Consider the following 19,578-nt stretch of genomic DNA (forward strand, 5'->3'; position numbering starts at 1 on the left):
AACATTTAGCCAGAAAAAACCGTAATTTATATTTAGAGACACGAGCATCTCTCTTGGCCAAGATTTTGCACTTCCCTGTATCACAGAGACCTAGACTGTCAGTGCCAGAATCCACTGACCACAAAGAAGAAGAAGAGGGTGCTGATTTACTCCCTCCTGGCACTAATGAGTCTTGATCACATTTGTTTGGTTCACTCAGAGTCGCTGTAACCTTAAGTAACTCCCATCAATTTCAGGAGAGCCAAAAAGCAAAAGCCATTTGTTTCTGTCTGTCCTGGTGCTTTATTCTAGTTTAATCAAATAGACAATATGAACCATTTTATGTCACCGGTTGCAGCCTTGGGGGTTTCTCTAATGGGTAGCAAGAAGAGATGGTCTAACGCTGGAGGAAATTTGGCAGGGCTGGGTAGCCTTCAGAAGAAGTTCAAATGGCTGGCAAGAGCAGGCTCCAGCTCTTGGCAGAAGGCACCGGCAGAAGGGGCAAGGTTGCTGCTATTATCATCAGGGTGGCAGTATTGCCTCTGTTTGCCTGGGTATTGGGGACCATTAAGTGCATCGCTGTTTCCTTCCCCCTTAGGAGTGCACACACACCCACAAACCCATGGAGCATATTGCCCAAGCTCTACTGAGAGAGCAGCATGTACCATACCTTCCTTCCTGGTCGGCCAAGCTCCCCCTGTGGATGGAGAAGGCAGGTAAGCAGAGGTTGCTTTGGAAGAGAAGTTCTGGAAGCAGAGGGCTTAGTGGGGCTGATGATTGGGCATGACTGTGTGGCTGGGTCTGCCTGGTTGCTCATAGCAGCCTTGCCATATCAGTGGGTGAAGTCAAAGCGCACAGGTGGAATCCCACCTACAGCAGCATCCCAGTCATCATGGAGCCCATTCTCACACCCTGAGGCAAAATTAGCACGTTTTGAAATCTCAACTGAAAACCTTTAGACCAGAAAATTCTCAGTGACACCCCCAGAAACCAGGCTGGAATGACCAAAGAGAGGTGGGATGAAGAAAGTAGTGGATCATACCTTTTCTCCCTTTGGTCCTGTCTTGCCAGGAAGCCCCGGTGGACCCTAAACAGTCAAGAAGTAAAGAAAGTACAGATCAAACGAGTGCAGGTGATGAGGGAGGTGGGAACGGGAGGAAGGCTTTTGGTGCACTGGCCTTTCATTCTATGCAAGATGAAGATGCAAGGCTCCAGGGCCCCCAGGAAGGACCCTCTCAGGCCCTCTCTCCCCGTCTCCTCCCCTCTGCACCTCCTCCTCTCCTAGTTTCCTCTGAGCTGTCGTTCTAGTGGTACCATGGTTGCAGTGCCCCTCCACCTACTCTCTGTGACTGTAACTTTATCATCGGAGCCTTTTGGTTGCCTAAAACATCCCAAGTACTTGGAAAGCAGCAAAAGAGGCTTGAAGAAATTCCATTTGCTGAAAACGAGATACTTGGCCAATTCTCACATCTTTCAAGCTGTGCTTACTGAGCTTTCCTAGGGCCCTGACAAAAGGGAATCTAAGTTTCAAAACTTAGAAATTCCCATGGTTGATCTATGCGTAAAAAACAGGTGCTGTTGAGTTGATTCTGACTTAAGACGACCCCATGTGTATCAGAGTAGAACTGTGCTCCATAAGGTTTTCAAAGGCTGATTTCATGGAAGCAGATTGCCAGGCCTTTCTTCCAAAGCACTTCTGGGTGGACTCAAACCTCCAACCTTTGGGGTAGCAGCCAAGCACGGTAATCATTTAAACCACCCAGGGATTCTGATCTTTAGGTGGTTGTTGTGGTTAATTGCCTTCGAGTAGGCTCTGACCTTATGTATAACCAGGTGCCAAATAATTCTTTTCTTTCCTCATTCAGCAGCAAAGGTGTTCTTTTTTTAAGATGTTAAGAATGTGGGCAAGTAGTGCATTTTCATTCCTTGCTCAGTCACAGGAGTGGGGCTAACCTCAATTTAGAGACTTTAGAACCCAATGATCAGAACTTTTCACAACCAGAGCCAGAAAGCAGCTGCACTCTGCTCACGCATCTGTGAAATGCTCAGATGACTGTTTTCCAAATTCCCCAGAATAGCGGGAAGGAAATCCATCAAAATCCCCCAGACTTTCCTTCATCCCCAAAACCTGCAGGTGAACACGCTTCACGAAAAGCCTGTTGACAATTCCTACGAAATTTACCCAGATGACCAGCAGCCCCTCAGCCAGTGGTTTCCAAACCCATCTGCACATGAGAAGGCCTGGCGATCTTTAACGACTTTGAAGTCCAGGCCACACCCAGACTAAGTCATTACTGCTGGGCGAGGGGCACAGGCATCAGTCATTTTTGACATTCTTCCAGGTGATTCCAACGTGCAGGTGAGTTTGAGAACCACTGTCTTTGGTTTAATCTCTGTCTTACGGAGGACAGGAAGGTTTTAGTTTCCTGCTCTTCGTTTTTCCAAGCCTCAGGTTTTCCACTTGGTGAAATGCGACTAGAACCATTCTACAAGGTCATTGTGCTCTCGCTCGGCAGATCTCAAACTCTACTCTGGATCTTGTTAAAATGCAGGTTCTGGCTGAAGGGGGCAGCTGAGATTCTGCATTTCTAACAAGCTCCTAGAAGATGCCAAGATTATTGGTTCTCGGGTCTCACTCTGAGTAGGGACAGCACTGGCACTGTGTTTTAAGAAAATGGAGTCCCCTGGGGTTGGTCCACGCGGCCACTGTGTGGCTCAAATGGGATTGCACGAGGTTCGAGATGAGCAAGTGTGATGGGAGAGCTGCTGGTTTTAGGTTAGTAGGGAAGCCCCCCTTCTTTCCCACGTTTTGTGGGTTCTCACATGCCTGAGACCTGTCAGAATGGACTGCTGATGGGGGAAGATAGAAATCCACCTTAAAGGGGTGCTTCAAGAGCTCATCCTAGGGTCCTTCTACAGAGCTCTACCAGCCCCTCTGTGGCAACTTCTGACCAACTCTGGGCTCAACAGTCCTGTTTTCTTAATTGCATTCAACAAATATTTATGGCAGGCCTACTACAACACCATGGACTGTTCTAGACTGGGAATGCAATAGTGAGCAAGATGGACAACATTTCTGCTCCAATAGGGCCAGGGGTCACTGTTGTGGATTATGTCCCCCCTTCCTCCCCAAACATGTGTTGGAATCCTAATCTCTATACCTGTGGATATAATCTAATGTAATATAATCATGTAATGTGATCAATCAGTGGAAGTCATACCAGGGTGAGTCCTAAACCTAATCACTCCTGAGTTAAATAAAGAGCAGCATAGACATACAGAGATATTACCACATACTGGCGAAGACAGATGACATGTGAGGATTGCCAAGAACCAAGGAATGCTTGGGTTACTGACAAGGAAGGAAAGGACACCATCAAGGCCCTGATTTTGACTTTTAGCCTCCAGAACTGTGAGAAAATAAATTTCTGTTCAGCATTAGAAAACTAAGACACTCCGTAAACTTTTTCTGAAAAGAGCCAAATAGTAAATATATTAGCATTTGCTGGCCACGTGGTTTCTGTCACAACTACTCAATTCTGCCATTGTAGCACACAAGCAGCCATAGACAATAAAACTGTGATTACACAAACAGGCAGCCAGCCAGATTTGGCCCACAAGCTAGTTTGCCAACCCCTGCCATAGAGGCTACATTTTACTGAGAGGAGACCAAAGCGACCAGAAAGAAGCAAATGAGTGTATAACAGGATGAGAAAATTATGCAGAGAATTAAGATAGGTGATTGTGATGGAGAGTGATTGGGGGCATGGAGGGCTCTTTAGCCTGGGTAGCTCAAAACTCATTTCTAAGGAGGTGAGTTTTGAGTGATCGAAAAGAGCTAGCTGTGGTAAAGCAAGAACATACCAAAGAGCAGGAACCACAGTGCAAATGCCCTAGGCCTGGAACGAGCCTGAGTGTTTGAGAGCCTGAGGGAAGGTCACTGAGGCTGGAGTCTAGTGGGTGATGGAGATGCAGGCCAGGGTCCCCTCATGTGCAGCTTTGTAACCCAGGGTACAAAGTTTGGATCTTAGTCTTCAGTGATGGGACGCCACAGGAGGGTTTTACTCAGGGGAGTGGCATCATTTCTATGCCCTTGCATGGGGAACCCACTTGGGGAACTGGCACCCTTTCCTTGCACCCTCTTTCATGGGAAGCCCAAGCCAGGGGCCATTCCTCATTGGTGGAGCCTTCTCTGAGGCCAGAGGAGCCAGAGTCTGTGAGATGCTGTCTCTGGAGGGATTCTTTTGTTCACCTAGAAAGTACTTTCAATAGCATTGTACTGTTGTACTCCTCCCCCTTCCTTTGGCTTTGATCAGGAGGGGCGGGCTCCTTGATAACAGTATCTGGGGGCCAAATGTAACTCAGAGTCACCACCTCCTCTCTGCCTCCACTTTCCTGCACTGAATGTAGCCACCTCCAGGTCTACCAGAAACAAAAAAACCAAACCCATTGCTGTTTAATTGATTCCAACTTATAGCGACCCTATAGGACGGAGTAGAAATGCCCCATAGAGTTTCCGAGGAGCACGTGTTGGATTCGAACTGCCGACCTTTTGGTTAGCAGCCATAGCACTTAACCACTATGTCACCAGTGTTTTCTCCAGGTCTACAGGTGGGGTCAAAGGTTGAATAAGGGTGAACCAGATTGTCATCAAGTGTTTGATGACAACTATAATCATAACCACATCCATATGGGTAGCATCTCATTTATTTCCCCCAAATCCAGTACAGCAGAGCCAATTACTATTCCCATTGCATGGATGAGGAAATAAAGGCTGGAAGTTCAGAATTCACCCAGAAAAGAACCAGTGTTGTTCTATCCACATGTCCCTGGAACTGGAGGTGAGCTAGAGAAAGAAAAACAGCACCGCCACATCATGTTAAAAGGGTTGAACAGCAGGAGACTCTGCCCAGTGCTCTTCACTGCTTTGAACAGAAGACGTCAAGAGAGGGTCTAGTACAGTCCACCAACCTGGGGGCCAGGAAGCCCAGGGGAGCCGAGGGATCCTTGCACACATGGGGATTTTGTGGTCTCCAGTTCGAGGATGAGGTTCTTCACGTCTGGGGAAAGAAGCTTCAATACAAAGCAACACAGGTGTTATAGGTCAGACTTGGGGGATGGAAGAAAGTCACCACCCTAGACATAGATCTGCTCCAGGGTCCAGTCCCAAAGGCTGGTGCTTTCTTGATACCCCAATGGATGTCCCAAGAAGATGACATTCTGACCTACCAGTTTCTGGTCTCTCTTCTGCTCTTGAGACATTCCTGGCTTGAATGGATTACAGAGATATAATAGTCACTTTGGATGGAGTTAGGAGGCTCATCTCAGAACCTTTGTCCAATGTCTAGGTCACCACTGTCCAATAGTAATATCATGTGAACCACTTATGTAGTCTTAAAATTTCTAGTAGCCACATTAAAAAGGTAAAAAAATTAATTTTTACAATATTATTTAACCCTGCATACCCAAAATATTTTCATTTCAATGTATAGTAAATACAAAAAAATAGTTAATGAGGTATTTTACATTCTTTTTTTCCATACTTAATCTTCAAAATCTAGCGTGTATTTTACACCTACAGCAGTTTTAAGCTCAAACTAGCTACATTTAAAGCGTTCAATCGTCACATATGGTTAGTGGCTACTGCATTGGACAGTACAGGTCTAAGAGTTTCCGGAAAGGTGCTGAGAAGCCCACGTCTCTGGGAAGTCATGGCCTGTTGTCTTCTAGGTCAGCTTCCTGAACCCACTCTTTCCCTCTCTTCCCAAATCCCATTCCCTCTCACACCTCAGTATGTCTATGGAAGGACTGTTTCCGGTGTCCTTTCACTGAAATGGTCTCCATTAGACACAGACTGTGGAAGGGAATTTCATAAATATTTGGGAAGAAGAAAAACAAAAGGGGGAATTCCACATCTGAGCAGCTGGAAAGTTATAAATCAGAAAGTTATAAATCCACCTGATTGTTTTTGGAAAGATGGGCCATGGAATCCAATCCCCCACTGAGAGGAATCCCCCTCCATAACGTATTTAAAACTGGGAGGATGGACATCCACCAGAAACTACCCAAGTTCCATTCCAGGGTTCAGCTGCTGAGATTACAGGGCTGGAGACAGTTAATATTGAATGGTGGGGCAAGGAGGGGGCTGTGGGGTGAGCCCTGGGGACCCTGAATTTCTATTCTCTGACAGGTCCGAAACTACTCACGGGACTTCGGCCCCCTCTGAAGAAAGGAGGCGGGAAGAGCGGGGGTGGAGGTGGTGTCAGCAGGCAGCATGTTCTGTGGTTGCCACGCTTCTTCTGATCCAGGCCAGGAAGGGCTGTGCAGAGAAAACTGCTGCTGTGGGTCGGTGCCCACAGGGCCCAAAGGAGACCAACCCTGCCACCCCATACTTCCAAATCTGATTTAACCTTTGAGATGTGAGAGACCTACCATTTGATACTTGACATAGCCTCCCTACCCCATCCCCAACCTTGCCTTCGCTGAATTAGGATGGTTAGGTGGCCCAAACGGTTTGAATTCAACTGCCAACCTAAAGGTTGGCAGTTGGAACCCAGCCGGTGGTACCACGGAAGAAAAATGTGGCAACCTGCTTGCTGGAGATCTGCTTCCATTAAGATTATAGCCAAGAAATTCCTCTGAAGCAGTTCTACTCTGTAACTTACTCTGTAAGTTCTACTCTGGGTCGCCATGAATCGGAATCCACCAGACGTAAACTAACAATGACACAGCAACAATCACTGAGCAGATGGTACTGACACAGAGACCACTGCAGGGCCCATTTCTGATCGAGATACTGGCTTGTCCTTGGTAGGTGTGATGAGGAATGCAAAGTTCAAACAGACCCATAACGTGCCCCAAAGGTTGGGCAGAAGGAAGCATGCATTAATAACTTTGATACTGTACCCAGAAGGAAATCTTTCTGAGACAAAAGCAGTCAGGGCTGCAGGGGGCATTGATCACAAGTGACCCACAGCCATGATTTAAAACACATGTATTGACTCCAGACTCCGCACACACATTCAAGTGTCACCCACACTCAGCCGAGAGTTACTATTTAAAGTCTCAATGCATGGGTGGCCCAATTCTAAGTATGAGGAGATGAAGGAAGGGAACTGGGCCCTTACAGCTTCATCTTTACATGGAGCCTCCCCATGTCCAATGATAGTATATGTTCAATGTTGCAGTATGCCTTTAAAAAGTACGCAGATCATACATACACAGCCCAATAAACTGCTAAAACGTGAATATATCTGAGAAATCTCCTCTCCAATCTCTACACTCCACGATCCTGACTTCTAACACCATGAACTTGATTTTGAACTTTATATTAGTGGAATCACACAATATGAGCTCTTTTGTGTTTGGCTGCTTTCATTCAGCATCGTGCTTGTGGGAGTTATCCAGATGGATGATTGTAGCTGTAGTACATTCATTATTCTTGCTGAATAGTGTTTCATTTTGTGAATATACCACAATCTGTTATCCACTCTGCTGCTCACGGACATTTGGGTTGATATCAATGGACACCCACCAGCATGATTAAAATGAAAAAGATGGAAAATGACAAATACTGGCAAGGATGTGGAACAAACGGAACTATCATGCATTGACTGGTGGGAATATACATTGATGCAACTGCTTCGGAAAATTGTTTGGATTTTTTTTTTCCCCCCACTAAAGCCGAATATAGGCATAGCCCAGTCATTTCACTCCTAGGCATTTACCAACAGGAAGGTGGGTGTATGGTCACCAAAACATATGTACTAGAATGTTCATAGCAGCAATAGCCACAGTCACCAAAAGCTGTGTTTTTTCAATTCCCATTTTGGCCTTATATGGGCACCCTGACCTCCACCCCTTCACTGAACCTCTGACCTCACAGAACATGTGTAGGTTGCCCACCATGTGCATCCAAGCCCTGAAACCAGTTTTCATTCTTATCACCAGGGGCCAGTGCCCACCTATAATTTTCCACCCTGTCTTCCAGGACATGCCTTCAGACATTCGGCAAGTGGTGGGTCTCCCCAGAAACTGCCAGGTTGTGCGGGCTGCTTGAGTCGACTCCAAACCAAAAAACCAAACCCACTGCCGTCGTTCCACTATAACGACCCCATAGGCTTTCCGAAGCTATAAATCTCTATTGAAGCAGACTGCCACATCTTTCTCCTTCGAGCCACTGGTGGTTTCGAACTGCTGCCCTTTTGGTTATCAGTTGAGCACTTTAACCACAGCTCCACAGCTGCAGTGTTCTCTCCGGTGTACACTCACCCTCGCTGCCTAATGGAGAAGCGTCCATTGACCTGTGCCCATAGTCAGCCCTTTCAGACTCATTTCATAAGAAATGTTTTCTAAACACAGCTTTATTATCCTAAAATGAAATTCATAAATGATCCAACTTACCTACACACAACTTTAAAAACTAATATAGTGCTCTAACTGTAATATAAAATAAAACCAAAGAAAAGCGATTTATGGTGTAATAACGCATATTGTGGTGACAATCAGGCACAACCACGTCAGAAAACACAACAGCATAGTTAGATGCTTGCACCTATGTGTGCAACCACAGTGAACGCAATAGCCAGGAATACAGGTTATGGTATCAACAACTCAGATACTACAAGCGACGTCGCCACAAGTGATGTGACTTCCTGAAATAATAAATAACATTTGGTAAAACTCCCAACCAAACAAAGCACAACTATTACTCAATAGCTGCAGTCTCAGAAAACTCGGTTTATATTGCTGCTGTTAGGTGCCGTCGAGTCGGTTCCAGCTCGTGGCGACCCTATGTACACAGAACGAAGCGTCGCCCAGTCCCGCGCCATCCTCACGACCACTGCTATCTATGAGCCTGTTGTTGCAGCCACTGCATCAGTCCATCTGGTTGAGGGTTCTCCTCTGACCGTCTACTTTATGAAGGATGATGTCCTTCTCCAGGGACTGGTCCCTCCTGATAACACGTCCAAAGTACGTGAGATGAAGTGTCACCATCCTCGCTTTTAAGGAGCATTCTGGCTGCACTTCTCCCAAGATAGAGTTGTTCGTTCTTTTGGCAGTCCATGGTATATTCAATATTCTTCGCCAACACCACAATTCAAAGGCGTCAACTCTTCTTCAGTCTTCCTTATTCATTGTCCAGCTTTCACATGCATATGGGGTGACTGAAAATACCATGGCCTGGGTCAGGCACACCTTAGTCTTCAAGGTGATATCTTTGCTTTTTAAGACTTTAAGGAGGTCTTTTGCAGCAGATTTGCCAAATGCAATAAATCGTTTGATTTCTTGACTACTGCTTCCATGGGTGGAAACCCTGGTGGTGTAGTGGTTAAGTGCTATGGCTGCTACACAAGAGGTCGGCAGTTCGAATCTGCCAGGCGCTCCTTGGAAACTCTATGAGGTAGTTCTACTCTGTCCTGTAGGTCGCTATGAGTCGGAATCGACTTGACGGCAGTGGGTTTGGTTTTTGGTTTTGGCTTCCATGGGTGTTGATTATGGATCCAAGTAAAATGAAATCCTTGGCAACTTTGATCTTTTCTTCATTTATCGTGATGTTGCTTATGGGTCCAGTTGTGAAGATTTCCGTTTCCTTTATGTTAAGATGTAATCCATCCTGAAGGCTGTGGTCTTTGATCTTCATTAGTAAGTGCTTCAAGTCCTCTTCACTTTCAGCAAGCAAGGTTGTGTCACCTACATATTGCAGGTTGTTAATAAGTCTTCCTCCAGTCCTGATGCTGTGTTCTTCCTCATATAGTCCAGCTTCTTGGGTTATTTTCTCAGCATACAGATTGAATAAGTATGGCAGAAAGGATACAACCCTGATGCACACCTTTCCTGATTTTAAACCACACAGTATCACCTTGTTCTGTTCAAACAGTTGCCTCTTGGTCTATGTACTGGCTCTGCATGAGCACAATCAAATGTTCTGGAATTCCCATTCTTTGCAATGTTATTCATAATTTGTTATGATCCACACAGTCAAATGCCTTTGCAAGGTCAGTAAAACACAGGTAAACATCTTTTGTTATTCTTTGCTTTCAGCCAAGATCTATCTGACATCAGCTATGATTTCCCTTGTTCCATGTCCTCTTCCAAATCCCATCAGCATTTCTGGCATTTCCCTGTCCATGTACTGCTGCAACCATTTTTTAATTATCTTCAGCATAAATTTACTTGCATGTGATATTAATGATATTGTTCGATAATTTCCACACTCTGTTGGATCACCTTTCTTTGGAATAAGCACATACATGGATCTCTTTCAGCTGATGGCCAGATAGCTATTTTCCAAACTTCTTGGTATAAACAAGTGAGTGTTTCCAGCATCGCATGCATTTGTTGAAACATCTCAATTGGTATTCTATCAATTCCTGGAGCCTTGTTTTTTGCCAATGCCTTCAGTGCAGCTTGGACTTCTTCCTTCAGTACCATTGGTTCTTGATGATATGCTACTTCCTGAGATGGTTGAATGTTGACCAATTCTTCTTGGTACAGTGACTCTGTGTATTCCTTCCATCTTCTTTTGATGCTTCCTGAGTCGTTCAATTTTTTGCCCATAGAATCCTTTAATATTGTAACTTTTTATTTTAAAACAACGCAAAAAATAACTGTAAAACAGAAGTAGGTTCTAAGATGAGCTCATTACATACAGGTATGAACATTCCATAAGACATTTCAAAATCATGTAGGACATGGAACAATTGTTGATGTGACTCTGTCCCACTCTTTGGAGGATATCTCTCACCCCTAGTCCCACCTCAACAAAGACAGCAGTGCTACCCTGGTCATTGTGACAACCAAAAACACCTTGAAAATTTCTAAAAACAACCCCACTGAATACTGTTGGCCTATCCTATACATGGTGAAGGCTTGGCTACAAACAGTTCCAAGAAAGCTGGCACCCTGGCACCAAAGCAGGAACCCCAGATCATATAAGTGTGCTAACAAGGGACTGAAGGAATTCAGAGGAGCGAGAGCAAGAGGTGACCACCAGCTGGGATGAACAGAGGGCTTTCTGGAGAAGGTGGCATTCATGCTGGTCCTGGAAGATCAGGGAAGGTTCAGACAGGAAGTCTCCCAGACCAAGGGAATATCTGGGGAAGTCATGGGTATATGGGATACACCTTGAAGGACTGGGTACGGGTGGGGTGGTGATGCAAGGGCGGAAGTTTTCCTGGTGAGAGGGAGAGATGGCAGGGAGAGAGGTAGCGTTCTGTTCGGGGATACTGTGATTGCAAGAGGCAGAAGTCCCTTCATACTGGCTCAGGGGAAAGTCAATAAATGGACTTGACACTCTCTTTGTGTGTGTGTCTCTCCCTCTCCCTCCCACTCTCCTTCCTCTTTATGCTTCTCTTATGCACACACCATTCTTCACTCCTCAAGCCATGACAGCTGCCCCAGTCTTTTCTCAACTCTACATTTTATCTCAAGCATCCATTTTGTCTAGAACACCCCTTAGTGGCTCTTACTTCAAATACCCATGATGGGGAAACGATTGCCCTGCACATCTTTTCCAGCCAGGCTGCAGGTCCCTGGGACCCCATGTAGAACCTGCCCCGGCCCCAGGCCAGGCCCACACAGCAGAGCCATGGAAGGAGAGTTCCCTGGAAGTAAACAGGGTAGCCAGGCACCCCAAAGTACATCAAATACTGCGCGGAAGCCAAAAGGCACAAGGTGTTAGTCTAACCGGAGAGAAGGCACATGAAAGAGCAGTGGGGGAGGGGATGAGGCTGGGAAAAGCTTGGGGCTCAACTGTGCTGAGTGTGGATGCCCACCAAGGGGCTTGGGCTTTGTTCGAGAAGCAATAGGGAGCTACAGAAGGTTCTGAGGAAAGGAGGGACAGAGTCCAGGTGGGGCTGAGCAGAGACTGTGCCGGAAATATGGGGCAAGGGAGACTTGAGGGAATGAGGAGCCCGCTGCAGGCCAGCGAGGCATCTGTATGCCAGCCCTGACTCACAAGGAGGCATGGAGGACAGAAAGGAAGGGACCAGTGCAAAGTACGGAGAATGAAACTTGGGGCTGACCTGTTGTAGCAGTGATTTTCAAGTTGCAGAGGACTCGGATGATAGTGATCAGAATATGAGATAGAAAAGTCAGAGGAGCTTGTGGGGAAAGCTGCGAAATTCGTTATTAGACATTTATTCATTTGAGCACATGGTTTGTGCCAGGCACTTGGCCAAGCTTTGCGTGGGCAGGAAGATGCCTAAACAGTGGGCTCTGACTTACAGATGGTGAGACCTGCTGAGCTCAAGTGGCCACCAAGCCCCTTCTCTCATGCTCTGCTCCCTCCCCTCCCCCAGTCAGCCCTGGCCCTGGATAATTTTACTCATTCATCAGAACCAGTTCAGGTGCTGCTTCCACCAGGAAGCTTTCCTTGACTTCCCCAGCCAGGGTTAAGTGACCCTGCTATGTTTATCTCTGGGCTTACCCCTATGTTAACTCTTACCCATGGGGTGAAACTGCTTCCTTATATCTCCTTAACTAAACTGTGCTCTCTGGGAGTGTGGGGGTAGTTTTTATCCCCAGGGTCTAGCACAGCACCTGGTAGACAATGGTAACTCCACTAATGTTTGCTGAATTAATAATATTAACATAAAACACACTACACACCAAACAAAAAACCAAACCCAGTGCCGTCGAGTCGATTCTGACTCATAGTGACCCTATAGGACAGAGTAGAACTGCCCCATAGAGCTTCCAAGGAGCACCTGGCGGATTTGAACTGCCGACCGTTTGGTTAGCAGCCACAGGACTTAGCCACTACCCCACCAGGGTTTCCTACTACACACCAGGTAGCAGTTAAGCATTTCACATACATAAATTCACCTAATCTTCACAAGATTCCATTTTACAGATCAGTTAACTGAGGCAAAGAAAGGTTAAGCAACTTGTCCAAGGTCACAATACCAGTAGTATCAGAGCCAAGATCTGAACTCAGGCAGTCTAGTTCCAGAGTCCTTCTTATCCTCTACACTCTGATGGCATGTAGGCAGATATGAAGAGTTAAAGCTAAGGAGAAAGGCAAGAGACTCCCATAGCAATTGCTTGAGGCACACAGCATCGATGCCTTCCGAGCAAAGATCACCTGCAGTTGAACACAGTTAGCTTTATTGACTCATTGCAATAGTGGAGAACATACACCAAGGAGAACTGTGAGGCATCTCAGTAAGAGGGTGTTAGAGAGGGTTTATCATAGCATTGGGGTTTTTGATAGATAATTTTGGGGAGACTAGTCTGGCCTCATTCTGTGCTGGATGCTGTCAGAAAGCAGGGGCTACTCTTCTACTGGGAGTCTTAATAATTCTAATCTAGAAGGTGAGGAGAACGGAGAGAAGCCAAAGCTGTGATTGGTAGAGAAGCAGTGGTCACTCATATTAACAGGGGTTGTGGGGTCATTTTTGTGGTTGGGATAAGGTTCATGTTTTTGTCTGTGTTCAGAGATGGTTACGCAGTGGTCTTGTTCTTGTCTTCATCCAGCTCAGTCAGAGTGGCCTTGTCTGATGTTGTTCTGAGAAACCATTTAAGTTCAACAGGAGAACACTGCAGACCAACTGCGGGTACCAGGGCAGCCCAGGGGTCACGGGCTGCTTTTCTCTTTCTCGGCAGTAAAACAAAATAGCTATATGGTTACAGAAGGAGTCCCTGGGTGGCACAAACAGTTAAGCGCTCGGTTTCCAACTGAAAGGTTAGTGATTCAAATCCACCCAGAGGCACCTCAAAAGAAAAGCCGATGATCTACTCCCAAAAGGGCTCTACTCTGCACACATGGGGTTGCCACGAGTTGGAACTGGTACTGATACAGTTATAGAACTTGACGTTAGTGTCAATGATGTTAAAGTTTCTCCAAGTGCCTTCCCCAGAATGTTAAGTAAGACAAGAGTGAGCAGCGTAGGGCTGGCAGACACCACAGAGCCCTTTCAAGGCCCCCCAACTGCAGTCTTCCCTTTGTCTCTCTCTTGCCTCAGCAGACTGCTGATGGCTAAGGCTGCCGTTTCCCCCAAAGCTTCCCCAGCTTGGAGCACCTGGGAGGCTGGTGGGTCCACATGGCTAATTCACAGTCATTGCCGTTTATTTTTCCAGATCATATATGGCCTCCAATGCCTCCCTGTACCCGACACCCTATGAAAGACCACCCCCCGCCCCCCCCATCATTTAAAGCAATCACTTCTCTTATTTCTTCCAGGAAACAGTGGACATAAATTATCAATCGCTTTTTCTGTTGAGGTATCCGCATTTACGTCCCCGCCCACCAAGTCTTCCTTACCCTTTCCCCCTTGACCTACTTTATTTCAGCAGGTGAAGGCCATCTATTTCTTCCCCCTGCCCCAGCTCCCTGGAGCTGTTTGTTTTTAGCACAGTCTAGTTTATTTACAGCTCATTCCAGCTCAGAATATTTCCATCAGGTGGACGTGGTTGGGAACAGCTTCCCACCCGGTCAGCTAAGCCAGGAGTTCACATGTCTGTTTTGGTGTCATCCGAGTGGCCTGTGGGTCTCTCTCAGGACCATGCTGCCTCCATGGAATTGTGTCTGAGCTCAGGGTCCTGCCTGAAAAAGCCCCAAAGACTGTGTTGTAATGGAAACAACCATGTATGTACATGGAGCCTGCAGAGACCTGGGCGTGCCGTGTGGCTCAGGCCCCGGCAGCTGCCTGGGAAATGCCAACTATCACGGAACTTCAGGATCACTTGCCCTGACTTAAAGACACCAAAGTCAGTGTGTGTGGCCACTGCATTGCCAAATGGCAGCTAGAAATGATGCTGAGTCTTAAGTAGTCCGTTAGCAAATGTTTGGGAGTTTTTGCTATTGTGAATGGTGGTTTTGTCATTTGGACTCAATACCCACTCTTCAAAAGCTGCCTTTCTGTAATATTTTACTTCAAGAAGCTGAGACACATCCTTAGAAAGTGTTTCACTCCCACTCACTGTTGGAAATATAGGGACTTGGATCCAAGAGGGTGAGTCCAGGTACGGCTGGCCACGTGACCCAGCACAACACACTTCCTCAGTCCAAGACTCAGCTTCCTTGTGTTTCTAAATAAGGGGTTTGGCCCAAACCATCTCCAAAGTCCTTTTGTACAAATGTGACCCCAGGGTCACCACCATGCCTGCATGCATCTCCCACTCACGAGACCAGCCCATCAGTAGTTCACTAGAGGCGATGTTTTCCATCTCTCCCTGCTGTGTCTGCATCGAGCAGCCCCCTCACCCGAGCAAAGGTGCTATAGGAGTCACCAAAGGAAAGAAGTGACATAGTCTTCCTGCTCAACAGCTTGGGGAAATGACAAGCGCAGCTGTAAGCTAACTATGTTGCTTTTGCTCATCCCGTTGGTGGGCTGTTCAGAACGTTGATTCCTCCTCCTGGTGCTTTTTTGGGCCTTTCCCTGAACTTCCTCTGAAGCTGCCACTAGAAGGAGATGCAGAAGAGGGAGGAAGGCGAACGGCACACTCTTGGTGGCGTCACTAAGTGCTCTGCCAGGGAGTCGGTCGTCTCAGCCACAGTGAAGTTCTGAGATTAACTGGCCGCAATTTGTCCCAAGTTTTCCCTGATTCAGATATCCCGGAAAAGGCTGTACCATGTGACTCTCCTTCAACACTCACACACACACCACACACACCTCGAGAAAAATTCTGATTCTAAGAGTCGAAGGTAATTTGAACTTGTCTGAAAGGCCCTGGTGGAAGTATGCCACCTTGCCACCTGCCTCTGAGTGGACACGAGGGGCAGATGAGGACACAATCTACAAAGAAACAATCTGACCTTTCGGCAGTTTGGTGCTTTGGACGCTGCTGCCTCTGGGACGGTGAGCTGCATGATCCCAGCCTGGAGACTGAGAAGGTCTCAGCACCAGTGCCAAAGGGTGGCCTTAGACCACAGAACACAATTTTACTTCAAAGTCAGTTCAAAGAGCCTTCACCAAGTGAGCAGCAGCTGCCAGCCTGCCACGCCAAAGTCAAGGGCACAGAGGGGCGCACATACGTGCACATACACGTGAGGGTATACGCTGAGCTCCCCACCAGCTCTGCCATCAAACCCCCCTTACATTGCAATCCCAACACTGGCTGAGAAGTTAAAAATATAAAGCCTGCGGAAAGCTTCCAGAACAAATCTGTTTTCCAAGAGTCCTTTTTCCAAAACAATGTACACACACGCACACATACACGCACACACAACTCACCCAAGCAGCGTGTTGAGTAACACAGCAGTCCTGAAATGGTGAGGAGATGAGCGAGGCCGAGTGATGGGCAGGTCATAGCGGGGCAAGGCCCAGGCAGACTGGCCAGGGAACGCAAGCTGGAGACAGGCTGAGATTCGTCACCCACCCCCTCCCGGAGTGCTCCCGGCGCCTGGTCTGCCTGGCATTTGGAGAGCGATCCGACCAATCCCTGCTTTGATGTTGCTTCTGCCCGGGATACCAGGGGTCCAGAGGCCAGGCCTGATGCCCCAGGAGCAGGAATGGGTGGTCACTCTGCTCTGGCCTCCCAGGAGAGCTACTCTAGAGGAGTCTTGGGGAGCAAAGAGTGCCCTCAGCCCTGGGGCGGAGGTGAGTCTAGGAGCCCAGGGCTACTGATCACTCCTGCCAGCAGAGAAGAAATGCAGTGGAATCTGTCAAACAAGCTGCTTTTCATTTGGCTCAAACACTGCCACGTCAATACTGCTCTGGCAAGCCTCAAAGTCCACCCCCCACCACGGCTGTCCAGGGGGAGGCTGCCCTTCTGCTTCAGGGAAGACCTTGGCTGCCAACGGGTCTGGACTCTTTCCATATCTGTGCCATAGTGCTGCCAACAAAGCTAAACTTGATAGAAATATGTGTCCAAAGGGCACATGGGACAAACCAGAGACTGTGTAACTTTTAGATGAAGTCTATCTATAAAATAATAAAGTGGCATCCACCACATACGTGTGGAAGTCCGTCTTTACAGCTGTACCCAATGAGCTTGTATGTTTACATGCACACACACACAATATAACAGATCAGAGAGGACAAGATTATTAGTAGTTAGCAGTAAGAACCATTGTTTAAAGCAGCCTAGCAAAGACCATGAGGCATTGGCTGATCAGTGGTAAAATTCCCACATTCCACCCCGGAGACATGGGTTTGATTCCCAGCCACTGCACCTCATGTGCAGCCACCACCTGTCTGTCAGTAGAGGTTTGTGTGTGGCTTTGATGCTGAACGGGTTTCAGCGGAGCTTCCAGACTAAGACAGACTAGGAAGAAAGGCCTGGCAATCTACTTCCGAAACTCACCCAGTGAAAACCCTATGGATCACAACAGTCTGATCCGCAATCGCTTATGGAGATGGTGCAGGACCAGACAGCATTTCATGCCATTGTGCATGGGGTCATCATAAATTGGGGGCCAACTTGACTGCAACTAGCAGCAACAACAGTAAAGATTATCAGGGGTAATAGGAGTCACCAAACATTTTCTGTAGAGGGCCAAACGGTAAATCTTTTAAGCTTTGTGGGCCATATGGTTTCTGTCTCAACTACTCAACAATGCCTTTGTAGCATGAAAGCAGCCACAGACAACACATAAAGCAATGAGTGTCGCTATGTTCCAATAAAACTTTATTTACAAAAATAGGAGGCTGGCTGGATTTGGCCGACCCCTGAGCTGTAGCTTTCAAAACAAAGACCACTTCTTGTATTCATTCATTCATTTACTATCTCATTCATTCAGAAACACACATTGAGTGCCAAATGTGTGCAAGGTACAATGGCTAGCCATAGTTTCTGCTCCCAGAGTTTGTCCTTCAGTCTTGTGGAAAGGGTAAAAGCCATGGAGTTAGACAAGCTTGGGCTTGAGTCCTGGCTTTGCTACTTACTAGGTGTGTGACCTTGAGGAAGTTATTCACTCTCTGTGAGTCTCAGCTTTCTTATCTGTAAAGTGAGAATGGTGAAACCCATCTTCCTAGCTGATTATGAGGGCTAGTGCTAAGGCATTTGAAGTTCCTGGCACAGGGAACCAAAAACCAAACCCATTGCCATCGAGCTGATTCCAACTCATAGTGACCCTATAGGACAGAGTAGAACTGCCCCATAGGGTTTCCAAGGAATGGCTGGTGGATTCAACCTGCCGAGTTTTTGGTTAGTAGCTGAGCTCTTAACGCTGTGCCACCAGGGCTCCTGGCACAGAGTAGGAGCACCTTTATTGACATGTTCATAGGTAACTACCATACAAGGTGGAAAAAGAAGAGTGGCTAACATGGTGCTGGGGATGTGAAGAGGGGTTCACAAGAATAAGAGATAGATATCAGTTGGGTGAGAGGGGTGGGAGTAAGAAATCAGGGAAGGCTTCCTGGAAGAGGTGGCATTTGAGCTGAACCTTGAAAGCAGAGAAAATTTGCTGGTGCTAAGGTGAGAATAGTGAGAGAGGAAAGGCGTAGACTCTGCTCCTTCTCAGGGTCATTTCGCATCATTTTTCTCAAAAACACAGTCTAAGACACATGAGGAAACAGCAACGAGGAGATACAGTGCTCAGCCCGGAGTCACAAACATTTGCAGAAATATCTGCATCACGTTTTCCTAAATTCCCCTGTGCTGGGTCATATGCCTGTAGCACTTCATTTTTCAAACCTCATTCCCTTGGAAATGAAAATTTTGCCACTTTTAGCACCAAATGCATTTGTATTTTTACCATTAGGGATCAGGCTTTTTCGAAAACACATGTAAAACACCCAGCCTTACCTTTGTTTTGTTGGTGTAAGAATTCAGGCAACTGGACTAGATGATCGCTGTGGTTCCATCTACTTCCGAAGGTGTTTGAATCTCTATTGTGAACCTAGTGACTCAGGCTCATGAAGATCATAATGACAGCAAACAACTGCACAGACATTTCCCCGCTTACAGAGCTCTGTCTCTCTCCTATTAGTCCCTGGTTTCTCATAGTAGCCACGTTATGGAGGGGTTTTTAATCCCAGTTTTCCTGAGTGACTTGGAGGCTTGGGGAGGTCACTTTGCACCAAGATCATACAGCTAGTCAACTGGCTGATTTGGCTTCAAACCCAGGATTCCTGGCTCCTTATCTTCCTCACTTCACTGTGCCCCTGGGGGTTTCTTGCCCCTACACTAAATGGGCCAAGAGGCTATGTTTTGGGGGCTCCCGTTCTGATTTCTATAGTTTTTCTGACTACTTCCTGCTATCAAACTTCACCGCCCAGGTGCAGGCAAGCTTGAACCTGCCTTTCTCCTCCCTTCCCTCTGGCTTCTAAACTGCCCCGGGCTTAAAGGGCCCATCTCTGGCTGATCAGAATTGTGTAGAAATATGAGGAAGGTCGGAGTGCTCAGCTCTGAGGGCCCTTTGAGCTTTTAGTGAGGATGCAAAACAACTTTTTCTTCTTTCTAATGGGTTCTCTTCCCTTCTGGTTTTCTAATACTTTATAATAATTGCCTCTGTCTTCTTGAGCTGCCCTTTGAAATCTTCTGTTCACCTCTTTTACTTCACCATTTATAATGACACATGCAAAGACTTGAAGTTAGAAAACCGAAAGTGAAGAGCACACTCAGCATTTCTCAAGCCGAAAGAACAGAAGAAAAATTCAAGCCTCGAATTGCAATACAGAAGGATTCTACAGGGAAAATATTAAACAACGC

General features: G+C 46.8%; 1 protein-coding gene across 3 annotated transcripts in view; it reads right to left on the reverse strand.

Annotated features, from left to right (window-relative positions):
- The window catches only part of COLQ (collagen like tail subunit of asymmetric acetylcholinesterase), a 79,777-nt gene that overhangs the window by 27,270 nt on the left and 32,929 nt on the right, over positions 1-19,578 (reverse strand). The window contains exons 1-6 of one of the 3 annotated variants that reach the window (XM_049870870.1): positions 16,158-16,548; positions 6,186-6,298; positions 5,209-5,247; positions 4,951-5,052; positions 1,022-1,066; positions 650-676 (exon numbers count right to left, since the gene is read on the reverse strand). In XM_049870870.1, coding sequence (XP_049726827.1) covers positions 650-676; positions 1,022-1,066; positions 4,951-5,052; positions 5,209-5,247; positions 6,186-6,298; positions 16,158-16,233 — 402 coding nt within the window. In that variant the 5' untranslated portion in view covers positions 16,234-16,548. Of the gene's footprint in view, positions 1-649; positions 677-1,021; positions 1,067-4,950; positions 5,053-5,208; positions 5,248-6,185; positions 6,299-16,157; positions 16,549-19,578 lie in introns of those variants that run through there. The other 2 variants (XM_049870872.1, XM_049870871.1) reach the window with 2 other exon arrangements.

The sequence above is a fragment of the Elephas maximus genome, chromosome 27, assembly GCF_024166365.1.
Source record: "Elephas maximus indicus isolate mEleMax1 chromosome 27, mEleMax1 primary haplotype, whole genome shotgun sequence".
Lineage (NCBI taxonomy): Eukaryota > Metazoa > Chordata > Mammalia > Proboscidea > Elephantidae > Elephas > Elephas maximus.